This window comes from Hyperoodon ampullatus (assembly GCF_949752795.1).
Source record: "Hyperoodon ampullatus genome assembly, chromosome: 5".
NCBI lineage: Eukaryota > Metazoa > Chordata > Mammalia > Artiodactyla > Ziphiidae > Hyperoodon > Hyperoodon ampullatus.
Genome location: NC_136918.1, coordinates 57,164,697 through 57,188,050, shown reverse-complemented (window position 1 = coordinate 57,188,050; position 23,354 = coordinate 57,164,697). Strand labels below are relative to the sequence as shown.

General features: G+C 42.0%; 1 protein-coding gene across 2 annotated transcripts in view; it reads right to left on the bottom strand.

Moving 5' to 3' along the window:
• Positions 1 to 272: 272 nt before the first annotated feature.
• Positions 273 to 23,354, bottom strand: part of NCEH1 (neutral cholesterol ester hydrolase 1) — a gene marked incomplete at both ends in the record, with an annotated part of 63,380 nt that continues 40,298 nt past the window's right edge. The window contains 4 exons of one of the 2 annotated variants that reach the window (XM_079704136.1): positions 273 to 890; positions 2,815 to 2,986; positions 16,495 to 16,564; positions 18,737 to 18,965. In XM_079704136.1, the coding sequence (XP_079560262.1) occupies positions 273 to 890; positions 2,815 to 2,986; positions 16,495 to 16,564; positions 18,737 to 18,965 (1,089 nt within the window). Of the gene's footprint in view, positions 891 to 2,814; positions 2,987 to 16,494; positions 16,565 to 18,715; positions 18,966 to 23,354 lie in introns of both variants that reach the window. The other variant, XM_079704137.1, reaches the window with a different exon arrangement.

Genomic DNA, 23,354 nt, shown 5'->3' with positions numbered 1-23,354 from the left:
TAGCCCTGCTTTCTGCAGCTGTGGGTGTTAGTAGTAACTTGGTTAAAACCAGAACAGAGAGACTGGCTCACTTAGAGAACCAGATTCAGATGCTTTTGCACTTACATTACTCAAAAGCATTTTTTAAAATTAAATTAACATAAAGTCTGCAGGGAATAGAGATTCCATAACTCAAGTAACGAGGGGAAATTAGTCAACTAAAGAGTGAATGTCTTTCCAGAGCAGGTGCAGGAGATCAAGAGGGGCTCAAGCCTTTTAGAAATTTCACTCCTTTATAGGTTTTGATTCAGCCACTTGATGTAACTATTCCTAGTCCGAATTCCCACTGAGAAGTTGGTAGGCCAGCTGGTGAATATCATGCATCCGTGGAAGCCATCCTCAAAGTGATCAAGGGTCACCTCCACACCTGCACTCTCCAAACGCTTTGCATACATGATTCCATCGTCTCTTAGGACATCATGCTCACAGGTTAGAATATAGGTCTTTGGGAGTTGCTGCAGGACTTCCTGGTCTGCGATGAGTGGGGCTGAGCGGGCATCCAGCAGCTGAGGGATCTCCTGGACGATCCTGGTGTTGCCAGTGGTCTGCATGACAGGCTTGTAGTTCTTTGTGATGGATGCGGGCAAGAGGGATGTCCAGTTTAGATGGGCCCTGAGGGCAGCAGCCTCTTCCACATCAAGTGAAGTGTGATTGTTAACTATCATTGCCTGGACAAAGTCATAATTGCCGTTGAAGTAGTCTACCCAGTACTTCACCATGACATAACGGGGCAGGATGGGGGTGTTCACATTTTGCTGATAAGAGGGTGTGTTAAAATCTAAAGCTTGAAGAACTGGATAAATTAAAGCTTGCACTTTGAGCTTGTTTTTTAGGTTGGCATCTTGATTAAACTGGAGAAGAAAAAGCGAACACATTATTTCATTTTGAGTGGCTTCTTTTACAGAAACCATACCTTTTAAAGTAGCCCAGTGCTTTACCTTGACTCAATCAAAGGGGTGTAAGTGTTACATTTCTACCAGGCATGGTATTAAGGAATGTAGTTTAAAAAATAAATACTTCCCCATCGCCACAACTACCACCACCCTTCAAGCTGCTGGATATTTACTGAGAAAGGTGTGATGTTTGCAACTCATAGTTCGGAGTGAATACTTCAAAGGTACATGATCTCTTAGGTCCTTAAACCTCCATCAACACTTTACTTGTATCTATCCTTTGGCATAATACTCACCCGGCTGGGTATTATAGATGGATAATGGGTGAATCTTATTTAGTTTTGTATTCCCTGAAAGGCCCTAAAAGGCAATGGCTTACTAAGGAGAAAAAACTAGTCTGACTCTTCCAGAGTAGATGGGTAGGAAAAGCTAAATGAACAGGTGATGGGACTCCGAAGTGTTTTAATAGGACCTCAGGGTATCTCCTCTCATGAGTCGTTAGTCCCCATGGTTGGTGAGAGGGTGAGAATTTAAATCGTGCTGGCAGTGCACCCTCCATTCTACATAATGAGCATGTGCCTGAGAGTGCAGTTGAGATGGAATGTGAATGAATCACCCCACCCCACAGAACTCCATTCCCCCTGGCCTCCCCAAAAGGCAAACATATTGCCTCATTGTGTAATTCTAGTGACTAAAATGATATATTTTTTATATAACATCTAAAAGGCAGCTAACTAGGTCACTGTGCTTCACAAGCAGCTAAACAATCTTCAAGGTAACATCAGCCATACAATTTTGTTTCACACCGCACTTTAGAACCCATCCCAAGGGAAGATGTAACTGCTCTGTAAAAGCAGGAGGAAATGATCAGTTAATAGTATTATTAATGTGTGCCAAGAACTGTATATACCTCATATCACTAAATCCTGGCAACAGCCCTGCAATCAAATGGCATGAGCCTCATTTTCCTGAGGCTCAGAGAGGTGAGAGGACTTGCCAAAGCCCCACAGCTCTCACAGCGGGGCCTGGATTCCATCCTGGTTGTGTCCAGTTTTAAAGCCCATGAGGCTCTCCCCACTGTACCAGGACTTTCTTCTTACCGCTTTGGATGTGTGGATAGCAAACCCACCGATGCCAAGCGGAGGACAAAGTTCTTTATTTATAGCAAAAGAGAAGAAATCAGGACATGCCACAAATGAAAAGGCAGATGCTATTTGGGAATGCCAAAAGAAATTTGGAGGTAAGAAGACAGAGATGCTATTCTTAAATTGTTTAACCCAGAAAAGGAAGAAAATGTACTTATCTTTGAGTACACAGCTGCCCAAAATTGGGGATGCTACTAGAGCTAGACAGTTTTCAAAGAATTTAACCAGCTAAAGCTCAGACTAACTTGTTTTGTAACATTTAAAGTGGATGAACCATTTAACTCTTTCTTTTATATTAAAAAAAAAAAAAACTTTGGGAAACACTTTTAAATTTTTAAATTTGGCTCAGAGTTTAAGGAAACAATCTTAGCAATTGGAATTTAAGCAAAATTATCTTGTAAGTCCAACATGGAAAAGGAGCAGAAGATACTTAATTTCCATGCATATCCCTGAGGAGTAAGGGAGCCCTCTAAAATGTTAGCCCTCCTCTCACATTACTCACCTTCATTGTAATCAGGGCCCTTCCAAGGACTCAGAGATTACAATTCTTTCAATGACCCCTCTTCCTACTTCAAAAGATCTCTGAGAGCTTGCCAAGTGCAGTCATCTGAATTACTTGGCCCCCAAGTGACCAGCCCACCCAGTTAGGCCTTTACCATGCGTAGTGGACGATCTGTTGGTTTGTTGAATATTACCACATGCTCTCCTTCCACCAGCCCCTCAGGGCTCTCTGTTACCTGTTGGCCCAGGGCAGCTGCCAAATTCCCACCAGCACTGTCACCAGAAACGCCGATTCTGCCTGGGTCAACTGAATACTTGTGTAAGACTTCTGGCTGCAGGAAGTACTTTGTGGCACGTATAACATCATGAATTTGCTCAGGAAAATAAACCTTTGGAACTAGCCTGTATCTGTGAAGACAAAAGATATATTCATTTAAGAACTTCACCAAGTCTTTAGAGGCCATTTAAAGGTTAAGGGGAAACTGGTTCTTTTGAAGCCAGAAACAAACAGGTAAGGAATTATAATAAATATAAAAATAAACCATTTTCTTGCAATTCAAATACTTACTTTTAAAAAGTCATGATTTTGTCATTCTTCATGATTTACTTGATAAATATAGTAAAACTGTACTCCATTGAAGAGGTCATGCCAGCCCGACATTAAACCCAAGCAATGTATTTGCTCCCTGGAAGGCTGGAACTAAAACGTCAGCTGTCAACCAGCAAAAGGGAAACCAAGTTTCCAGATGGCCCATGGCAGGCCTGCTGGGACACTTCTGGGGCTTCTCCTACCGCCCCACTTTGCAAGATTAGAATCCCTCTGGGATCCTGCTCTGTATACTTAGTAGGATTCAGATTCCCTTAAGACCCCCAAGAGCCCTGGTATTGTCAAATGCCCCACGTATATATAATATCACCTTACAAATCCATTGGTAGTCTTGGCTTGAGGTGCCCTCTCAGCCTCCATGCTCCTTATTTCTCACTCATCCTTTAAACTTTACTTGAGGGTTTGCCTTCTCCAGGAAGCTCTCATTGACTACAACTCCACTTGTTTCTGGGGCTCAGCTGGCTACCATTCCTTGATACTTCTATGTGCTGGGGTATATTGTTCATATTGCCTCATAGTAACATGATTTCTTTCCGTATTTCCTCTTAAGAGTGTGTTCTCCAATATCAGGGACTATGTGTTTCCAGTGTATATCTATCAATGTGCTGAGCACATAATCATGCATCTAGTAAAACTTTGCTGAGTATTAACGTACCTTCATTTTGCAAGTGAAGAAACTGAGGCATAGAAAAACTACTTGATTTGTAAAATAAACCAAACACAAATCAAAACAAGGTAGGATAGGAACTAATTAATTAAAACCTAATAATAGTCAGCTAATACTCAAGTCCTTTGATTTCCAATTTGTAATAAGCATATTTATTCTCAGAAACTAGTTTTTTCTCTACTACTCTATATAAGGTCATTCATTTCCCCCATCTAAATTCCAGAGAGTTAATTAAATATCTTCACATTCTGGGAATTCCCTGGCGGTCCGGTGGTTAGGATGCCATGCTTCCAATGCAGGGGGCACGGGCTCGATCCCTGGTTGGGGAGCTAAGATCCCAAAAGCTGCACAGTGCAGCCAAAAAAGAAAAAATCTTGACATTCTGTGCAGACACGATCAAATCGACAAATATTTGTGAAATACTTTGATAAGCAGTGAATGTAGATCTACTCTTTCAGGAATTACTACATTTTTAAAACACAAAGTGCAATAAGAAATTCCCTTAGCGGTTGTCCTATAACAGATAAAATAAGTTTTCTAATTTCTTTTTTTTTCCATCTGTGATGATCAAGTAATCATCTGAAATATTTTTTCTCCAGCTGACTTTCACAATGTCTTAGTGAAGCTGCTGCTACTTTATTTCATTCATTAATAATGGGTAAAAGGAGTAGGAGTACACCATTTTGTCCAATAGGTGGAGTCATATGATTCTATTTAACCTCAGTTCTGGGATGAGGTCTCAATTTGTTACTTTCAATATTACCAAGCTGAATTCTTAATTCTTTCAATGAAATAAGAACAAATGCACTTCATGACTCAAGGTGTGAAAATAAAGGCTATTTTGTCTCAGGAAGATTCCAGATAGCATGATAGACTATCTTCCTAGTGGCCCAAGAGGTCAGAAAATATTTTGCTAGAACACATACGTGAATCAAATTTTCAGATGTTGTTTCACAAAAGGTCTTAATGAGTTTGAATCAAGAGGAACTGGTAATCTAAAACATATGCTACTGCTTCAAATCTTATGAGTTGATTAATAACTGGCTCAGATAACAGAGCAAACATCTTAGTCCTCCTGGTGCCCTTGAAGCCCTCCTCCCCTTATCTTTGTTCATTCTGGAAACATTCTCTAGTTTTATACATTAAGAAGGGATACTATTTTCATGGACTGAAGGATGTAGTGAAACTAGATTTTTTTTTTTTTTTTTTTTTTTTTTGGCAGCACGCAGGCCTCTCACTGTTGTGGCCTCTCCCGTTGTGGAGCACAGGCTCCGGACGCGCAGGCTCAGTGGCCGTGGCTCACGGGCCCAGCTGCTCCGCGGCATGTGGGATCTTCTCAGACCGGGGCACGAACCCGTGTCCCCTGCATCAGCAGGCGGACTCTCAACCACTGCGCCACCAGGGAAGCCCTAGGTATTTTTAAGATGAGCCTTCAAAGTAGCTTGAAATTGACCTGAGAAGTATCACGAAAATTCTGTAATATTATAGACACAGAAAACTGAGAGTCAGGAGGAGATTTATGAGTGGTATAGTCAAAGAAAGCATGCATAAATACATTTATCTGCTGCTTTTGTTCAAGGCTGTGTCCCTGCAAAGTACTGAAAGAGGATTCCGCCTTTTTTTTTTTAAATTGTAGATCTTGAGTGAAAGCACCTGATGAATTTGTGGCACATACAGTCTCAATTTGCCCAACTCGGTGCAGGATACATGACTCTGCAGTGTCAGCTTCTACCTACCTATTACTGCACGTGCCTCCCACTAGAAGAACAAAATTTGGTGTAAATTCAGGAATGAGGTTTACTCAATTTAATAAATATGTACACTCTATAAAAATTATCTTTTTCCTGCTAGGTGAGGTACCTCACCAGGTACTCTACAGATGTTTCACTCAAATCTCAGAGCAAACCTGTGGGTTTAAGGATGAGAACATGAGGCTCAAGGGGATGCATAACTAGTCTACAACAGCTAGTAAGTGGCAAAGCTGTGATCTGAATTCACAGCTGACTTCAAAATCCACATGCCTCCCCCTTTTAAAATATTCTCATTCTTCCAAACCCACAGCCTTTAAATGTACGTGTGTGTGTTCTCACTACCTCACCAAAGCAGTAAGTTCTCAAAACTGTAGATTTCTGACATCCCAGAACTTCTCTCATGATTTCAATGTTTTTGCAATATTCTCAAAACAAACCACCTGGCAGAGTACCTGGCACATGGTACATCTTTAATAAGATATTTTTATTTGTCCCAAACAAAAGTTTAGAGATTTATTTTATACTTTTTACATATAAAATATGTCATATTTTATTACATACTATTATGGTGGGAAAAGTAATAAGCTATATGCCTTTAAAAAACATTAAAAAAAAGAAATTGTTCCTAACTTACCTACTCTTCGGGCACATCTCCAAGGACTGCCTGTATGCTCTGCATAGCTCAGAGTTTCTCAACTCTATATGCACCTTAGGATAATCTTGGGAACTTTATAAAACAAACACTGTGGTTTGAGCTCCTCTACAAAACATTCCAATTTATTTGATCTGCGGTGGGGCCCAGCATATCTATATTTGAAGAAAAATTCCCCCAAGTAATTCTAATGTGCAGCCAGGGTTTAGAAATATTACTGAATCCAACCATACTGTCACGCTCCTCCGAACACAACTCCCTGTTCCTGTTCCCAATGCATTGGTCCTTCTCTCCATCCCCTATGCCCTTCCCCCAGCAATTCCTCATCAAATGTTGCCATTCTTTAAGTCTCACCTCAAATGCCACTTCCTCCATGAAATCTTCTAAGAGCCCAGCCAAAAGTAACTCTCCTTTCTTGAAGCCCTCAAAGTATCTCTTACAATAGGTCATAACAGACATGTCAACTTCCTCTAGGAGTAGATGGAAAGTCACAGCTACATACTAGAGTTCAATGTATACCCACCTGAAATAAGCAGCACCATTTCTACAATCTATTACTTTATTACCTACTTTGTTAGTGACCAGGGAGATGGAGTAATGCTCAGAAAGACTGACAAATTCTTCCTTAAGTCAAAGGCAGATACACAAGCCCAGAGTTGAAGGGAAATGTGAGTTGCTTCCAAGACTATGGATGTGGAAGCCCTGAATAATACTAGTGTTCTAAGAGTGCTGTAAAGTGCATTCTCCCTCAAAATAACCTAGCCTGGAAACACTGAGACAGTCTTCTGCAGCGGGCAAGGACACTGAGTTCTCTTCATGTAGTGCCAGTTAGGTGAAAGGTACATGTGATATTCCAGAATGAAATTATACTCCTATTTGATTCAGGAGTGAGACAAAATCACATTCCATTTTGGCCACCTTTTATTTTTTCTTTTTCTTTTTTCACTGTCTCCCAAGAAGAGCTCAGTAGATTCATCTTGAGAACATAAAAAGGTTAACATTCTCCTCAGTCTTAAAAAACCCATATCAGTAGGGGTTATCTGAAACAAATCAACAATTACAGTCATATTGTGTTATCTGAGGGGGACAACTCCAGGGGAAGAATCTATTTATTCCTCTAATAGGTAGAAGCTTCCTTTCCATTAAAAGAATATATAATAAAATTACATAGAAGTGGAAAGACTGTGAATGGATAATTGTTTCTCTTTCCATTTGTGCAATGAGGTTTGTGCATAAAGATTGAGGAAGGGTCTTCCTTTCTGTTTCTACTCTCAAAATTGGCTCTCGAGATAGCTTTGACTACCAGTCATTCATCAAGGCAGAGCCGAGCTTAACAAAGGCTTGGCTGATTGGATAATAAGTACATTCAAAAGAACTGACAGATGTCAGGATGTGTCACCCAAATCCTAGGAGTGATTGAACCTAGAATTGTGATCCGTTTAAATTATATGATGCTCTGACGCTGTTTACGAGTTTAGACTTCCAGAGACGTCTCTATGGATACGGCAGGGAGCTCCCCAGGCCTCCCCTCCCCAATTCAGATATAAACTTCGCCTTTAACCTCAAGGGGGAATAGAGAGCCAAACATTCCCTCAGGTGGCTACAGAAGCCCAAGCAGGCTTGGGGCCAAGTCCCTCGGACCTCCTTTCTCTGTGTGATTTCAGAAGCTAAACAGAGCTCTGGGCTCAGGTGTGGGTGGAACTAGGTTTCCCAACCTCGCTGCAGTGTTCAGCACAGGCTTTCTGTACAACTCCAAGCCCCCCTCCCCCCAAATTCTAAAAGACCTAAACCACAAGAGAGAAACCAGTGGATTTTTTTTTTTTTTTTTTTTTTTTTGCCATACGCGGGCCTCTCAGTGTCGTGGCCTCTCCCGTTGCAGAGCACAGGCTCTGGACGTGCAGGCCCAGCGGCTACGGCTCACGGGCCCAGCCGCTCCGCGGCATGAGGGACCTCCCCAGACCAGGGCTCGAACCCGTGTCCCCTGCATCGGCAGGCGGACTCCCAACCACTGCACCACCAGGGAAGCCCCAGTGGATTTTTTTTTAATGTTAGTAGAAAACAGAGCCAAGAAGACATTAGCTTAATATGTCTAAAAAGGAGATTCATTAGTTAATGATAGTGAAGGAACTAAAACAACCTACTTCTTTTTTTTTTTTTTTTATAAATAATTTTATTTTTGGCTGTGTTGGGTGTTCGTTGCTATGCGCGGGCTTTCTCTAGTTGCAATGAGCAGCGGCTACTCTTCATTGTGGTGCGCGGGCTTCTCAGTGCAGTGGCTCCTCTTGTTGCGGAGCACAGGCTCCAGGTGTGTGGGCTTCAGTAGTTGTGGCTCACCAGCTCTAGAGCTCAGGCTCAGTAGTTGTGGCGCACGGGCTTAGTTGCTCCGCGGCATGTGGGAACTTCCCGGACCAGGGCTCGAACCCGTGTCCCCGGCATTGGCAGGCGGATTCTTAACCACTGCGCCACTAGGGAAGCCCCAACCTACTTCTTAAAAGAAGCCTCAATATTGTCTTTCTGTAGCATTAATAAATTATTTGTAGCACTGGTCTTTGGGTTTGCTAATAAGGTAGCCTGGACTGAGTGAAAGGAAAGTTTTGGACAAATCTTCCCTTTCTTGGAGGGGAACCCTGAGGAATTCAGTCTGCCCATCTCCCAGGGCTGCCCAGGTTGGGGTGAGGCATGAGGATTTCTGCATGCAGGTCTGGGAAGAAGAGCGGGAAAAGGAGCAGAGGGAGAGTCACAGCTAGGTCACTGTGGCTCGTGTCTTTCAGAGTATCTTGTCTGAACAACTATTTATCGAGATGTGTGTTGTATTGTGCCTCTAGAAGCTCTGTGATTTTGTTAGCTTGTACTCATCTAATTTTATGGATGAGCAGGACAGAGTCATAAAAGTCCCATTGCTTATAATTCTGTTAGCAGCAGACTAAGATACGTGGTCCAGCTTCTATTCTGCCTACGTGAGCAACGTTCTTCTTTACAGCTCTGTCAAGTTTTAAGTTCTCTGTGAATAGTGCCGCCTGATATTTGGTGGATGGGAACAGGTCTCCACTGACACGAAACAGAGAGTTTTAGTGTCGTACAGACTTAGTTAAAAGCAAAACACAACTTGAAACTGTTTTTGACAACCAAAAAAAGCAATGTAAATGCCTTGTAGAATTTAATAATATCTGACATGCCTACTTTGTTATTATCTCACATTTTATCTTTTTGTAATTGAAGTATAATTGCCATACAATATTATATTAGTTTCAGGGGCACAACATAGTGCCATGATCTGTGGCATTATGTTACATTATGACATGATCGCCACAATAAGTCGTTACCATTTGTCACCATACATAGTTATTACAATATTACTAACTATACTCCCCATGCTGTACATTAGCATTTTATCTTAAAAAAAAAGAAATTAGGGGGCTTCCCCGCTGGCGCAGTGGTGAAGAATCCGCCTGCTAATGCAGAGGACATGGGTTCAAGCCCTGCTTCGGGAAGATCCCACATGCCATGGAGCAACTAAGCCCGTGCGCCACAGCTACTGAACCTGCGCTCTAGAGCCCGCGAGCCACAACTACTGAGCCCATGTGACACAACTACTGAATCCCGTGCACCTAGAGCCCGTGCTCCAAAACAAGAGAAGCCACCGCAATGAGAAGCCTGAGCACCGCAACAAAGAGTAGTCCCCGCTCGCCTCAACTAGAGAAAGCCAGCGCACAGCAACAAAGACCCAACACAGCCAAAAATAAATAAATAAAATAAATAAGTTAAAAAAAAAAAAGAAAAGAGGGCTTCCCTGGTGGCGCAGTGGTTGAGAGTCCGCCTGCCGATGCAGGGGACACGGGTTCGTGCCCTGGTCTGGGAAGATCCCACATGCCGCAGAGTGGCTGGGCCCGTGAGCCATGGCCGCTGAGCCTGCGCATCCGGAGCCTGTGCTCCTCAACGGGAGAGGCCACAACAGTGAGAGGCCCGTGTACCGCAAAAAAAAAGAAATTAGGGACTTCCCTGGTGGTCCAGTGGTAAAGAATCAGCCTTCCAATGAGGGGGACGTGGGTTTGATCCCTGGTTGGGGAATTAAGATCCCACATGCTGCAGGGCAACTAAGCCTGCACGTCGCAACTACTTTGCCCACAGGCCTCAACTAGAGAGGCCACGGGCGGCAAACTACAGAGCCCACACGTTCTGGAGCCTACATGCCACAACCAGAGAAGAGAAAACCTGCGCGCCACAACGAAGAGCCCTCACGCCGCAACAAAAGATCCCTCATGCCTCAACGAAGATCTGGCATGCTGCAACTAAGACCCGACACAGACAAAAAAATAAAAATAAATTAATTAATTTAAAAAAAAAGAAGAAAAGTTAAATCTTCCTTTTTCCTGATGTCTTATGGTTCTAGTATCGTGTTTTATTATATAAACTACAGGTAAAAAGGTACCATATTATAGTTAAACTGCAATGAAGTTTATGAAAATAAGCTTATGAATATAAACTTCCTTCCCAGATTATGTAAATGAGGATACATCCATGTATCTTGGGTATGATAAGATGAACTCTTCCATTTATTTCACAAATACTTACTGTGCAATTATGTGTAAAAATAGCATAGTGTTGTAGAAGCTACTAAATAGAAGTCATGGCCTATTTTTATACCTTGAGATCTTTGTCTACCTCAGTTGTTGGATCTGTTCCCAGAATCTTGAGCCAATAGCAGTGATGTAAACTCAGAAGCTCCTGGTGTTGCTTCATGTGAAGTGATTCCATCACCAGGGCTGCCCCCAACCCTTGCCTACCAGCTTCCTCAGATTATATCTAACCTTCAACAAGGCCACTCCCTACATGAAGTAAAGCCATGACACCACTACCCCCTCCTGTTGGCCTCAAGGATAAGGAGCAGCTGTCTCCAGACCACCTCCCTTCTAGGAGAAGGAATTCCAAGAGAACCAAGAGTTCATCATCCTTCTGAAGGCTCTCAGGATCATCCACCCTTATTTCTTATTTTCCTTAGTCATTGCCAGAAGCATAAGTCCCCTCATCTGTCTTCTCTCATATTTCATTCCCTTAATGCTCTCTGCCTCCTCCAGTCCTCCCAAGCCCTCTCATTACAACACTTTGGACTTCCATGACCAAGTCATTCTGTCTAACTAGGTTCTGCTCATCCCTAGGAGCTCGATTCAAACCCTTCAAACTAGGTAAGATCTTACCTACTTGATGCCTCCATTACTACTTTACATCACTTATCACATTTAATATTACTTGTTCAAGGTTTGATTTCTCATCTAGATTGTAAACTCCATGAGGACAGAAATTATGCCTGTCTTACTCACACTGTTATGCCACCAGAATTTAACAAAGTAGCTGGCACATAACTGGAATTCAATAGGTGTTTATGGAATAAAAGAAAGAGGTGAGCAGTGAGAAGAAATATGGTCCCATGTTAGACCTCTGAACATACTTTCCAAGAGAAACATCACGATCATATGATGTTGGCTATACCTCAACTAGAGCATAGGTTATGTGGCTCTTTGTGGGTTGGCTCGCCTGGATGGATCCTAATCACCTTAGCTCATTATTTCTGCAAAGAAAAGTGCTGTGAGTTCCAAACACATTGACAAATAAATTAGTTAAGTTGGACCTTTCTGTCCTATGGGCTAGAGCACTAACTTTTCAGACTTGTCTAGTGATTTAGAGTATCAGAAGCCCTTTTACCTCAAATGTCCAAACTGATTCTCATAACAACTCTCTGAAATCATTAACCCAACTCAAAGTGTATCTACTTATTAGCATACATGTTTAAGCCACGTACTGGGTGCGGTGGGCCCAAAGGAAAGAGGACGTGATTCTTGTTCCCAGTAGCTCACGTTCTACATACACAGGAAAGATTCCTAACCCCATTTTTCAGGTGAGGTTAAGTGACTTGCCTGCGATTACACAGCCTTGAGTAATGGTACTTGCCCACTGCTGTGATGTTTATCTGCTGATAACCCGGATGCTACATTGAATAGATTTGGCACAGTGGAAGGTGAAGATGAAAGCAGGGCACTTCTATATTTTAGTTCTTTTTTTTAAAAAAATCTTCTTAAAAACACCCTATCCAGTGGAGCAGTGGTTAAGAATCCGCCTGCCAATGCAGGGGACACAGGTTCAAGCCCTGGTCCGGGAAGATCCTACATGCTGCAGAGCAACTAAGCCCGTGCCACAACTACTGAGCCTACGCTCTAGAGCCCACGAGCCACAACTACTGAAGCCCACGTGCCTAGAGCCCATGCTCCGCAACAAGAGAAGCCACCACAACGAAAAGCCCGCGTGCCACAACGAAGACCCAATGCAGCCAAAAATAAATAAATTTATTAAAAAAAAAAAAACACCTTATCCATCCTTCTTTGTTTTATGATAAGCACAGACTTAAAAGAACACCTGTTTCACTGGAGACAGATGCTAACAGGAGAAGGGCATGTAGGAAGAGCTTAGGCATGTTGCCAGTTGCTTACATTAGCCCTGGAGGATAAGGCTTGTGTGGAGAATCCTTCAGGTACCCAGTAAAACAAGTCCACCTTCTCTCCTTTCCTCAGGCCTTTGAGGAGCTGGAGCTACACAGGAAACCACTGAAGAGTCCCTGAGGCCAGCTCACCAGCACCAAGCTGCAGGGCCTTGCTCCATAATGGGGTTCAGCTGCTTAAACAGCCCTGCCTTTCTCTGGCCAGCTACCCAGGCCAGATGATACAATCGTTTACTTGAAGGTTCCTGCATTATAAAACTGCATCAAGGGCCCTTGAGTGATCTGGGAGGCCCAGCTGAGGATCCAGGGAGGCCGGGGAGCTGTCCAGAGTTGTCCAGTGCCACATTTGCAGAGGAGGAAGCCACAGCATCACTCTGATTCTAAGGCTCCCATTCACAGGGTCAGAGCTGCCTAAATGACTTAGGAGACCAACCCTTCCAAGGAACTGGAGAAGCAAGGATTCTCTTAGGTCTGCAATCTGGAGCAGGGGCAAGAAGGAGATGAGTTATGAATGGGAGTGCAGCTGGCAGAGAGAGGCAGAGGGAAGGGGAGAGCTACATAAGCTCAGGGCATGGAAAGTGGCTGATGTTGCCATAACCCTGTCACTCAGCATCATCAGCTTCCTTCAGTATTAGTTTGATACTGGGTCAAAGAAGCATAGGAGCCTGGGGAGTGATTCCACCTGGCTCAATTCCCCACTCCACATATGTGACTAAGTAGCTATGTGACCTCTTGCAGGTTACTTAACTTTTTGGACCTCCATTTCCTCATCTATGAGGAAAATATCAAAATACTTACTTTGGATGACTTATACGAAAGTTAAGCAAGACTCTTTATTCATTCATTCCATAAATACGTATTAAATGTTCTTTTGGTGTTCTGTGACTAATTTTCAACATGTGTATGTGATGGGGGAGTTGCCCCGCACCTCCAACAAGCAATGCTCTGGACACCAGCTGGGTGTCCTACAGTTCAACTCAATTCTGACAATATCTACATGGAGATAGCAGCAGATTCCACAGATTAAGGGTTCAGTCCTGCAAAACTGTAGGATCACCCCCAACCTCAGACACCAGACGCAAACCCAGGTTGTCACCTATGCTTTTCCCCAAGCTATAGACTGGAGGTTCCAACAATCCCCTCCAACTCAGGATACCAATGGTTGTTACTGTACTTCTGAACACCTGGCTATAAATCAGAGGTTCCCACAACCTCCTCCTCTGGTTCAATTAATTTGCTAGAGTGGCTCAAAGAATTCAGAGAAATATTTTACTTACTAGATTACTGATTTATTATAAAAAGAATACAACTCAGGAACAGCGAGATGGGAAGATGCGAAAGTCAGGGTAGGTGGGAAGGGGTGCAGAGCTTCCTTGCCTTCTGGAGGTGCACTACTCTCCCCAAATCTATGTGTGTTCACCAACTGGAAGCTTTCTGAACTCTGTCCTTTGGGTTTTTATGGAGGCTTCATTACCTAGTTATGATTGATTAAATCATTGGCCATTGGTGATTGATAAAACCTCCAGCCCATCTCCCCTCCCCAGAGGCCAGCGGGGTGGGAAAGTCCCAACCCTCTAATCACATGGTTGGTTCTCCTGGCAACCAGCCCCCATCCTTAGGTGCTTCCAAAAGTCACCTCATTCACATAACAAAAGACACCTTTTTTTTTTGGCCATGCAAGGGGGGCAGGGGTGGGACAGTTCCCTGACCAGGGATGGAACCCTTGCCCCCTGAAGTGGAAGGGTGAAGTCTTAACCACTGGACTACCAGGGAAGTCCCACAAAAGACTCCTTTAACTCTCTGAACACTTAGGAAATCTGAAGGATTTGGGGAGCTGTGAGCCAGGAACTTTGCACGAAGACCAAGTACATGTGAAAAATACACTTTGGTCATCTGAATGACCAAATATATATTTCTTACAAATCACAATATCATAAATTTCCACTATCTGCCAGGGACGTTTCCAGACACTAATGATCAGCAATGAACAAAACAAACAAAAATCCCTAAAATCTCTGCCTTCATAAAACTTACATTGTCTATTTATATTCAATACAATAAATACATAATAAGTTATATATATGGTCTGTCAGATGTTGATGATAATTTTGGAGAAAAATAAAGCAGAAGAAAAGTGGACTGCAATTTTAGGGGTGTCAAGGAAGGCCTTGCTGAAAGGATGATACTTGAACAAAGATCTGAAGGAGGAGAAACAATATATACATAGCACCTGCACAATGCCTGCCATGGAATAGGTACCATGATTTTTGTATTACCATCACTGTAATCATTATAATTATTATTCACTTTCTTCTTAGTGTCCCAGAAAAATAGCTAATATAGAACTGGTAGAAACAAGACACTGATATTAATATTAACACTAATAATGATAATAATAGCTACATTAACTAAGATTGGTTGAACACACTATTATTTACAAGGTCTGAATTATAGAACCTAACTCCAGGAGAATAACTTCTCCAACTCTTGGTGTAGGATAGATTCTCTTAAAATGCTGATTGGTTTTTAGATTTAAAAAGGCAGTAATCATGTATAGTACTGTCTGGAGTACAGTAGTACAGTATCTTTATTTCAAGCCCAGGGTGTCCGGAAGCAAGTGTAAAAGCAGCGGTGAAGTAGCTGGTACACTGCTAAGAAGCACCAAGTGATAACGATTGTGTTTGTTGGACTTACGAACAAATTGGACTCAGGAATGCGCTCTCAGAACAGAACTTGTTCGTTCTGAGACTTACTGTAGGGGACTTAACTGTATTTACACTTAATTTTAAATGAGTGGATCTGATGGAATAGTAGGAATTATCTGGTATGTCCAAACTTCCTTTGCTTTCTCAGCACTTGTGAAGGTAAAGTGAGAGAATTAACACAGAAAACAGTCACACTATACAGGAATTTTTTTAACTTCAACATTAGTTGAAATTTATAGTGGTAATTTTTAGAATATGCTTTTACTTGGCTGTCTAAGAAAAAACCTGATGGAAAAAATCCCTTCTCTCTTATCATAGTTTATTTCCACATAACAGCATAACAAAATAATCTTTCCCTTTAGGGTTTTTCTCCTGAAATTCCATGAGCACTGTCTGACCTTGCAGTTCACAAGGTTAATGATTCAACTATAACTTTTTTTTTTTCTTTTTGCGGTACGCGGGCCTCTCACTGTTGTGGCCTCTCCCGTTGCAGAGCACAGGCTCCAGACGCGCAGGCTCAGTGGCCATGGCTCACTCCGCTCCGCGGCATGTGGGATCTTCCCGGACCGGGGCACGAACCCGTGTCCCTTGCATTGGCAGGCGGGCTCTCAACCACCGCGCCACCAGGGGAGCCCTCAACTATATCTTATTAAAGTTAGTTAGCTATACTTTAATTCCTCTTGAAAGGCATTGCATGGCTTTCTTACACGTCAATAGTCTAATAATACAGAGCTATACTAAAGTAAAAAAAAAAAAGGCAGTAATCAAACTATATACTATAAATAACTGATTATATATTTCTCTCATTTTAAGCTAATTCCATTTCCAGAAGGTTCCAAAACTAAAATAAAAAGATAGTTTGAGGCATTATAAAGCTAGTTCAAGAAATTCTAAGTTACATCAGAAATCATTTTCTGTGACTTTGGGAAAATCACTTCACCTCTCTGGACTTTCATTTTACAATCTAGCACTTGTAAAATAAAATAACTAGATGGTTACCTAGGATTCCTTCTTAAATGTTTTTCTATGACTATTATTACTTACTCAATGGAGACAATGACAGCATTCAATTCCTCAGCCATTGCTTTACACAGTTCATCATAATACCTGATTTCTGAAAGAGACAAAGGAGCAAATACTCACTATAAAGCAGTTTATTTAATACTGTCCGTTCTTAAATTCTGCTAACTATGGATTGTTTTTAGACTTGGACTTAAGTTATTAATAATAAAAACAATAAAAAGTAAATATGAACATATACCTCATTAACAGAGTTACATGTACAAATGTAAAAAATTAATCTGGTTTCTCATAAAATGCAATTACTATAAAATAACAGGAAATCCATATTAGATTACCTTTGAATGTGTTTTTAACTAACCAAAAATTTATTTCATAATGGACTATATGAAGTGCATCAGATTCATTCTGATTTTGTAGTTCTTCAAATGTATGCCTTTCCAGAAATCACAGAAAATAAGCAGTTTCCTCCTTAGAACCAAAAAATTTTTCTCTTAACACCATCATTTGCTGTGATTCAGAAAAGTCACCAATCTGAAGAATATGGTATTCTGTTTAAACCAACACAGAACAAATAGAATTTTAGGAAGTCTTAGCATTTCTTAGAAAGAGAATCCAAAGGTTTGTAGTGACAGAAGCAATTTTAATATGTAAAAATTTAATCCCTTGGGCTGTTCTTTTAATATATTAATGTTTTTATAATATATTAAGAGCTGAATTGCGTCAACAGAAAGCCAAATACTACCTTATTTATAGGTTTTCCAAGGCAGTCTAAGAACCAGAAGTTCAATAACTACATAAACACCTGCATACCTACTTCCGGCTCTTCCTCTGGCAGAAGTGATCAGTCAAAATTATGTGGAAAAGGCCAGGCTGACTCATAATCCATACCATTCCTGGCACTTATACTTCCTGGTCTCTGATGTATTGATACTATCTCACCTGGCAAGTGTCCAGTGCTACAGATGCAACCTTTTCTAGGACAGAGACTCTGTCTTACTCTTTTGTATCCCCATCACCAAGCACACATTAGGGTGACCAGAGGTCCAGGTTTGCATACAACTCTTTGAGTTTTTGTACTGAAAGTGCTGCACCCTGGGAAACTACTCAGTCCTGGGCAGACCTACATATTCAGTAATCATCTTATGGAAATGTGAACAAATCAATGAATAAAAGAATAAATGATGAATATGGAGTTAAATGAAATGAGATTACTAGAAAAAGTTATACTTTTTGGCCTTTGCTGCATTAAAAAAAAAAAAAAAGACAAACTAGAACAAGTTGCCATCGCCTTTAAACTTAGGGGATGCCAAAAGCTCTGGGCTGAAGATGAGGAAGTAGCGCCATAATAATTACAAGCAGAGATAAGGCCCTATTTCCTCCTTAGTATGCTTTTCACTAGGCTGCCCCCCTTGGCTGCCTGACATTTTTTTTTTTTTTTTTTTTTTTTTTTGTGGTACGCGGGCCTCTCACTGTTGTGGCCTCTCCCGTTGTGGAGCACAGGCTCCGGATGCGCAGGCTCAGCAGCCATGGCTCACGGGCCCAGCTGCTCCGCGGCATATGGGATCCTCCCAGACCGGGGCACGAACCCGTATCCCCTGCATCGGCAGGCGGACTCTCAACCACTGCGCCACCAGGGAGCTGACATTTTTAATGTGTGTTCTGCTCATGAAAGTTTTCCAATACTAAAGAGAATGTTCTTGAACTTTGCAAGGCCATTTCCTTTTAACTGTGGCATATGTTTTATATTTTCATCTTTGTTTTCACAAGCAGATGAAATGTTGATGAGTTAACGTGTATTCAGAAATACTTGTTCTATTTCATAGAAAGGTGTCTTCAAAACACAAGTTGGCACAGAGCTACAGATAATTGCCTCATATTCTGGCCCAGGGAAACTTTACCTTGTTTTGGTGCAGAAAGCAACTTCAGTACTTCACAATAAGTTAGTCTAGGATTTAGGTTACAGGAAATATTTTCAAAACAGTCTGCCTGAATTAACAAACACACAGGCAAAACCCTTGATGTAAGGTAGCTATATAATCATGTAGGGTAGCTATATAATCAATCATCCAAACCAGGACCCTTTCAAGAACAGAAAGGGGGGGCACTATGAATAATTTTGCTGAGACAATAGGGATACACGGGACTGCCAGGGGAACCAGGTCCAATGGCCCCCTTCTCCTTACCCAGGAAGAAAGTCAATTCAGTCACACATCTCTGTGGGCCAGCTACAACCCCAAACAACCTGAACGCGACCAGGACATACTTGCACTTGCCAAGGCCCAGCCTCCTCCGTGAATGTAAACAACGCTGCGTTTCAGCGGCTCTTCTGGCTTTGCAGAGCCTTCAAACACTCTGACTTCCACACCGTCAAAGTCAGTGTCTGTTACTTTCACCTGAGCAGACGACCATGCGCTTTTCTTGCCAAAAGAAATGATGATGAAGTTCAGCGCGAGCAGATGATGGCTGAGGCCCAGGTAGTGTATCAGGTTACTCTGCAGGATGAGGGGGAATGAGGGAGAGTGTGTGTCAGCTGAGTTATCACCTGAGCCACACTTACCAACCCTTCAGTATTCCAATTCTTACAAGCAATTGCCGCTGCCCTTGAGGACTCACTGGCTACTTTTTTTGTTTGTTTGTTTGGTTTGGTTTTTTGTGTTTTTTTGCCGTACGCGGGCCTCTCACTGCTGTGGCCTCTCCCGTTGCGGAGCACAGGCTCCGGACGCGCAGGCTCAGCGGCCATGGCTCTGCGGCATGTGGGATCTTCCCGGACCGGGGCAAGAACCCGCGTCCCCTGCATCAGCAGGCGGACTCTCAACCACTGCGCCACCAGGGAAGCCCTCACTGGCTACTTTTAATACAATAACAAATCATATTTACCCTTCGTTTTCAGAGCTTCGAGAGAGTATTTTCATCTGAAAATATCAGAGTAAATCGCCTTTGATCTTCAGATAGTCTCTGAGAGGGAAATGTGTCATCAGTCTCATTTTATCAAGAAGGTTTAGAAATTAGCTGAACTTGCCCATTTCGCTGGATAAATGGCAGTTCTGCGACTCAAACCTAGAAACTGTGAATTCCAGGATTCAGTCCCTTCCCCCTACCCTTGCCCACCCTAAATCAGCACATCACAGTTGCAATAACATACTAGGAACTAGGAAGAATACTTTATTTGAATACAAATAGAAGAGAGGAGAGTTTTATACTTAAGTATTTTTAAAGTGTTTTTAAGCTTATATATTTAAGTGTGTGTGGTTGTTTTGAGAGTAAGAGAAAGGAATGAGTGTGTGAGAGGGAAGGAGCAGAGTGAACTGCAGTCCTGACAGACCAGCTCAGACACAAGCAGAAGCTTTGCAGAAATGTACAAAGAACATGCAGACTGTTGTCTCTTCCCTTCCGAGCCCTGAGGGCATTGAGCTCTGCATTAAGTGTTCACAGGAAGTTATCTGGTTGGAGAGGAGACCCAGGCCATCCACCCAGCAAAGACCCTGTGGAGTGTATTCCCTCTTTCTACTTCTTATACAAGCTCTTCCTATTGAGTACACTTATAAAACTGACCTCCCTGCGAGACCTACTGGCCATGTTTCAAAGTCAGAGAATTAGAAGCCATCTGGAAGCTGGTGACAAGTTAAGGCAGAGAGGCCCAGAAGTGTCACAGAGTGATTAGAAACCTTCCCGGCACAGGTGCGTGAACTCAGATACTGTATCGCCTAGTGGCTCTCAAACCTTGAAGGGGAGCAGCTGGAGAGTAACAGTGCCCTTCTGTAGAATATGAAACAGAACACTGATGATTAGTGAAATATTTAATGCCTTCATAAGATCAAGAAAACAGTGTTACTAATAGAAATGAGAACTGTATGCAGTCTGCAATACACCACAATACAGCTTCCCAGCATGTACATGGGGCACACTGGTATGCCTTGAAGAGGATACAGATGTGCTGTGACACTGATCCCCTCAGCCCCTGGGCAGCCAAGTTCCTGAGCTGTTTACCCCTATGTCCCATATAAAATTGTATACATACACCCTGCTGTGAAAAGAGTTGGAAAGACTGCATTATAAAACCATTAGCGAGTGTTCATGAAAAACAAGAACAAGAGGCAGTTTATCTAACCATGAACAGCTTTTCCAATAATTCTACTAATATTCATTTGTTGGAAAAATAAGCAACAGGAAAGCAAATGAATATTAAGAAAATAATTCAATTTCTTTATGTACAATTGACCAATTTATTGAAAAAGTTAAAACAACTGTTAACGTTCTTGATATGAAACAAACAAATGTGAGTGTGTGCACGCACACACATACAGAGGAATCTAACCACAATTAAGGGTTTAAGGTCTTTGGCAAATTGGGAAAAAGCAATCATCACTTAAGTTTTGTGGTAGCACGTCAGTCTAACTTGGGGAATATGGAGATCTGCCAGGGCATGGCTGAGAATGTATTCACTAAGATTTCTAGAGTTCACACAATAAACCCTTGTCAATTAACAGAGTACACGCAAGATCTATTCCATTTCTCACAGGCCAAGTAGCTTGACAGGCATCAAATAATAAACTATGAACAAAGAAATGGCAGGCTTGGCTCTGTTACTTTCTGAACTACATTTTTTTTTTTTAGTTCAATGAAGACTTCATTGAATATATAAGACAAATCATATGAGTTTCTTCAATTAAAGGAAAGCTGTAAAACAAGTGAGTTGTCTTTATAAGGCAGATTAGAGAAGAGTATTCATTTTCACAGAATCCACCCCTGGTTTCCTCTATGTGTATTGCATGCTCTGAGTGCATGCAGACTTGCCTCAATCTGCCCATACCTTTCCAGAAGCACCTCTGCTATATTAGCTGATGAGCACTTGCATTAATAGAATTTCTGAACAACTATCTGCATTGTTCACAACATTGACAGGGTGGTGTGGGAGCAGAAGTGCTGATTGGAGGAGGGATAGTTTGTTTATGAAGGAGAAAAAGATAAGCAGATGGGTGTAAGAAAGGCTGGATGGGTGGGAAAAGAGGAATCCAGAAAGGTGTTAAAATAAAGTTGTGCTAATGTTTGGAATTGTATTGATAAATTAGAGAATGAAAAATCATTATACTACAGACAATACTGACTTTGTTTCAAAATTTGAAAATGAAGAGAATCAAGCAGTAATCTGTCATTAACCAATCTATCGTTACTATTATTAATAATAATAGTTATCACTGCCTGAGTGCCTACAGTATGAGGAGAGGTTGTTGAATTCTGGCTACAATTCTGTTATTTTCCTCCTTGTGAAGAAGGGAGATGAGAAGCTTAGAGACTAAGTAACCAGTATAGAAGCTGGATTCCTGGAACCACGAGAGGGCTGCAGGACATACAGAACTACCCTAGAGATGCTGGTTGAGAACAGTGTGGGCCCAGGAAGCTGCTCTGAGTCCTATCCAGGATAGGATGACATTCATATGTGCATGTGCTGTCATGTGGCATGATAAAACTGTGAATGGTATCTAACTTTTTTCCCTAACATCTGTTTCTCTTAGCTCCTCTCACTACTCCCCTCCCATCCTTACTGTCCAACAGGTAAAATCAGTAGCCAAGCCTTTATGTAGTTGTTACTTCAGGGAAGGGATATGAGGACAAATAGCAAAGAAACAGAAGTGTCTTCCTGCTTTTGATTTTCAAAAGCCTATATCCTTTGGAGAATTAAAAAAGACATTGATTTAGGAGATTACATGAGTAAGAAGTCTCCTAGAATAGAAAGTGATTCTCCGAGCTAGGTGGTGGAAGAGGGAAGGAGAAATTATTAGAGATGAAATGAGGAATGAACGGATTGATATCTGAGATCCAATGAAAAAAGGTCCTTGGGACACAGCAACCCTCAGATACATCTATGGAATCGGAGAGCAACAGACATGTGCCCCATGCCCAGACAGAACCGTGGAAAAAGGCAAGACTCTAGGGAAGAGTGACCACAAGGTATGTTTAGGAAGGTGGTGCCTCAAATGGCCTCAGAGAGCCCCTCAGGCTACAGCTTGTGCAGGAGCAGCAGAATGACTCCATGTGTCCGAAAAGGCATAAAAATAGGAAGGCTGCATGAGTGTCTTGCAGATGGGTCTGAGATAACTTCTCCATTATCCATGGCCCACTACATGTTCTCAAGGGTCTAACAGGAATAGAAGAGAGCACTAATGGACCTGAAGGGCTCTTATAAATAAGAACAAAGGATATTCCAGGGCAAGTTGTAGGAACCAAACACCATGGACCAGGTGGAACATGAATGTGGGCTAAGGATGAGTACCCAGATGCCCCCCCCCATGCATTATTCATCAACATCACATGAGACATTTCAAAACCTAAAAGAAAACAGTGATGGGGGAATACCTAAATTCACTGGAATTAAGTTCTACCTAAAGAATGAAGGCTCAAAATATAGATCAAGTTATATTTATTGCATGCTTGAGTTTGTGAAATGAGATTCAGATCCACCCAAGAAACATTCTCTAGTTAACAAAGTTTCCTGAAACCTATTTAGAAGTAGCTGGAAAACTCCAGTAGCCAAGTGTTAAGAATTTCGCAGGTTGTGAAATGACCCAGTCTTGGCTAGAGGAAGTACTCCAGGGCAGTACTAGAGGTCTTAAAACTTGCCCCATAACCATTTCAGGCTCTAGAAGGGAATTCTACCTGAGGAGGTGGAAGGGATGAAGGGTACTCATTACACCTCAGTAGAACCAGATACAGCAAAATAGGTGGCCACTGGCTCCCTACCCAGGTCTGATGACCAAAGGTCAGAGGACAAGCAAATATCAAAGGCAGCCAAGCAGAATCTATACTCTGCTTATTAAAATATGTTCGTTTTTAGTTTATGAACGGGGTTGTTCTCTGCTAATTCATTCACCATACAAATTAGA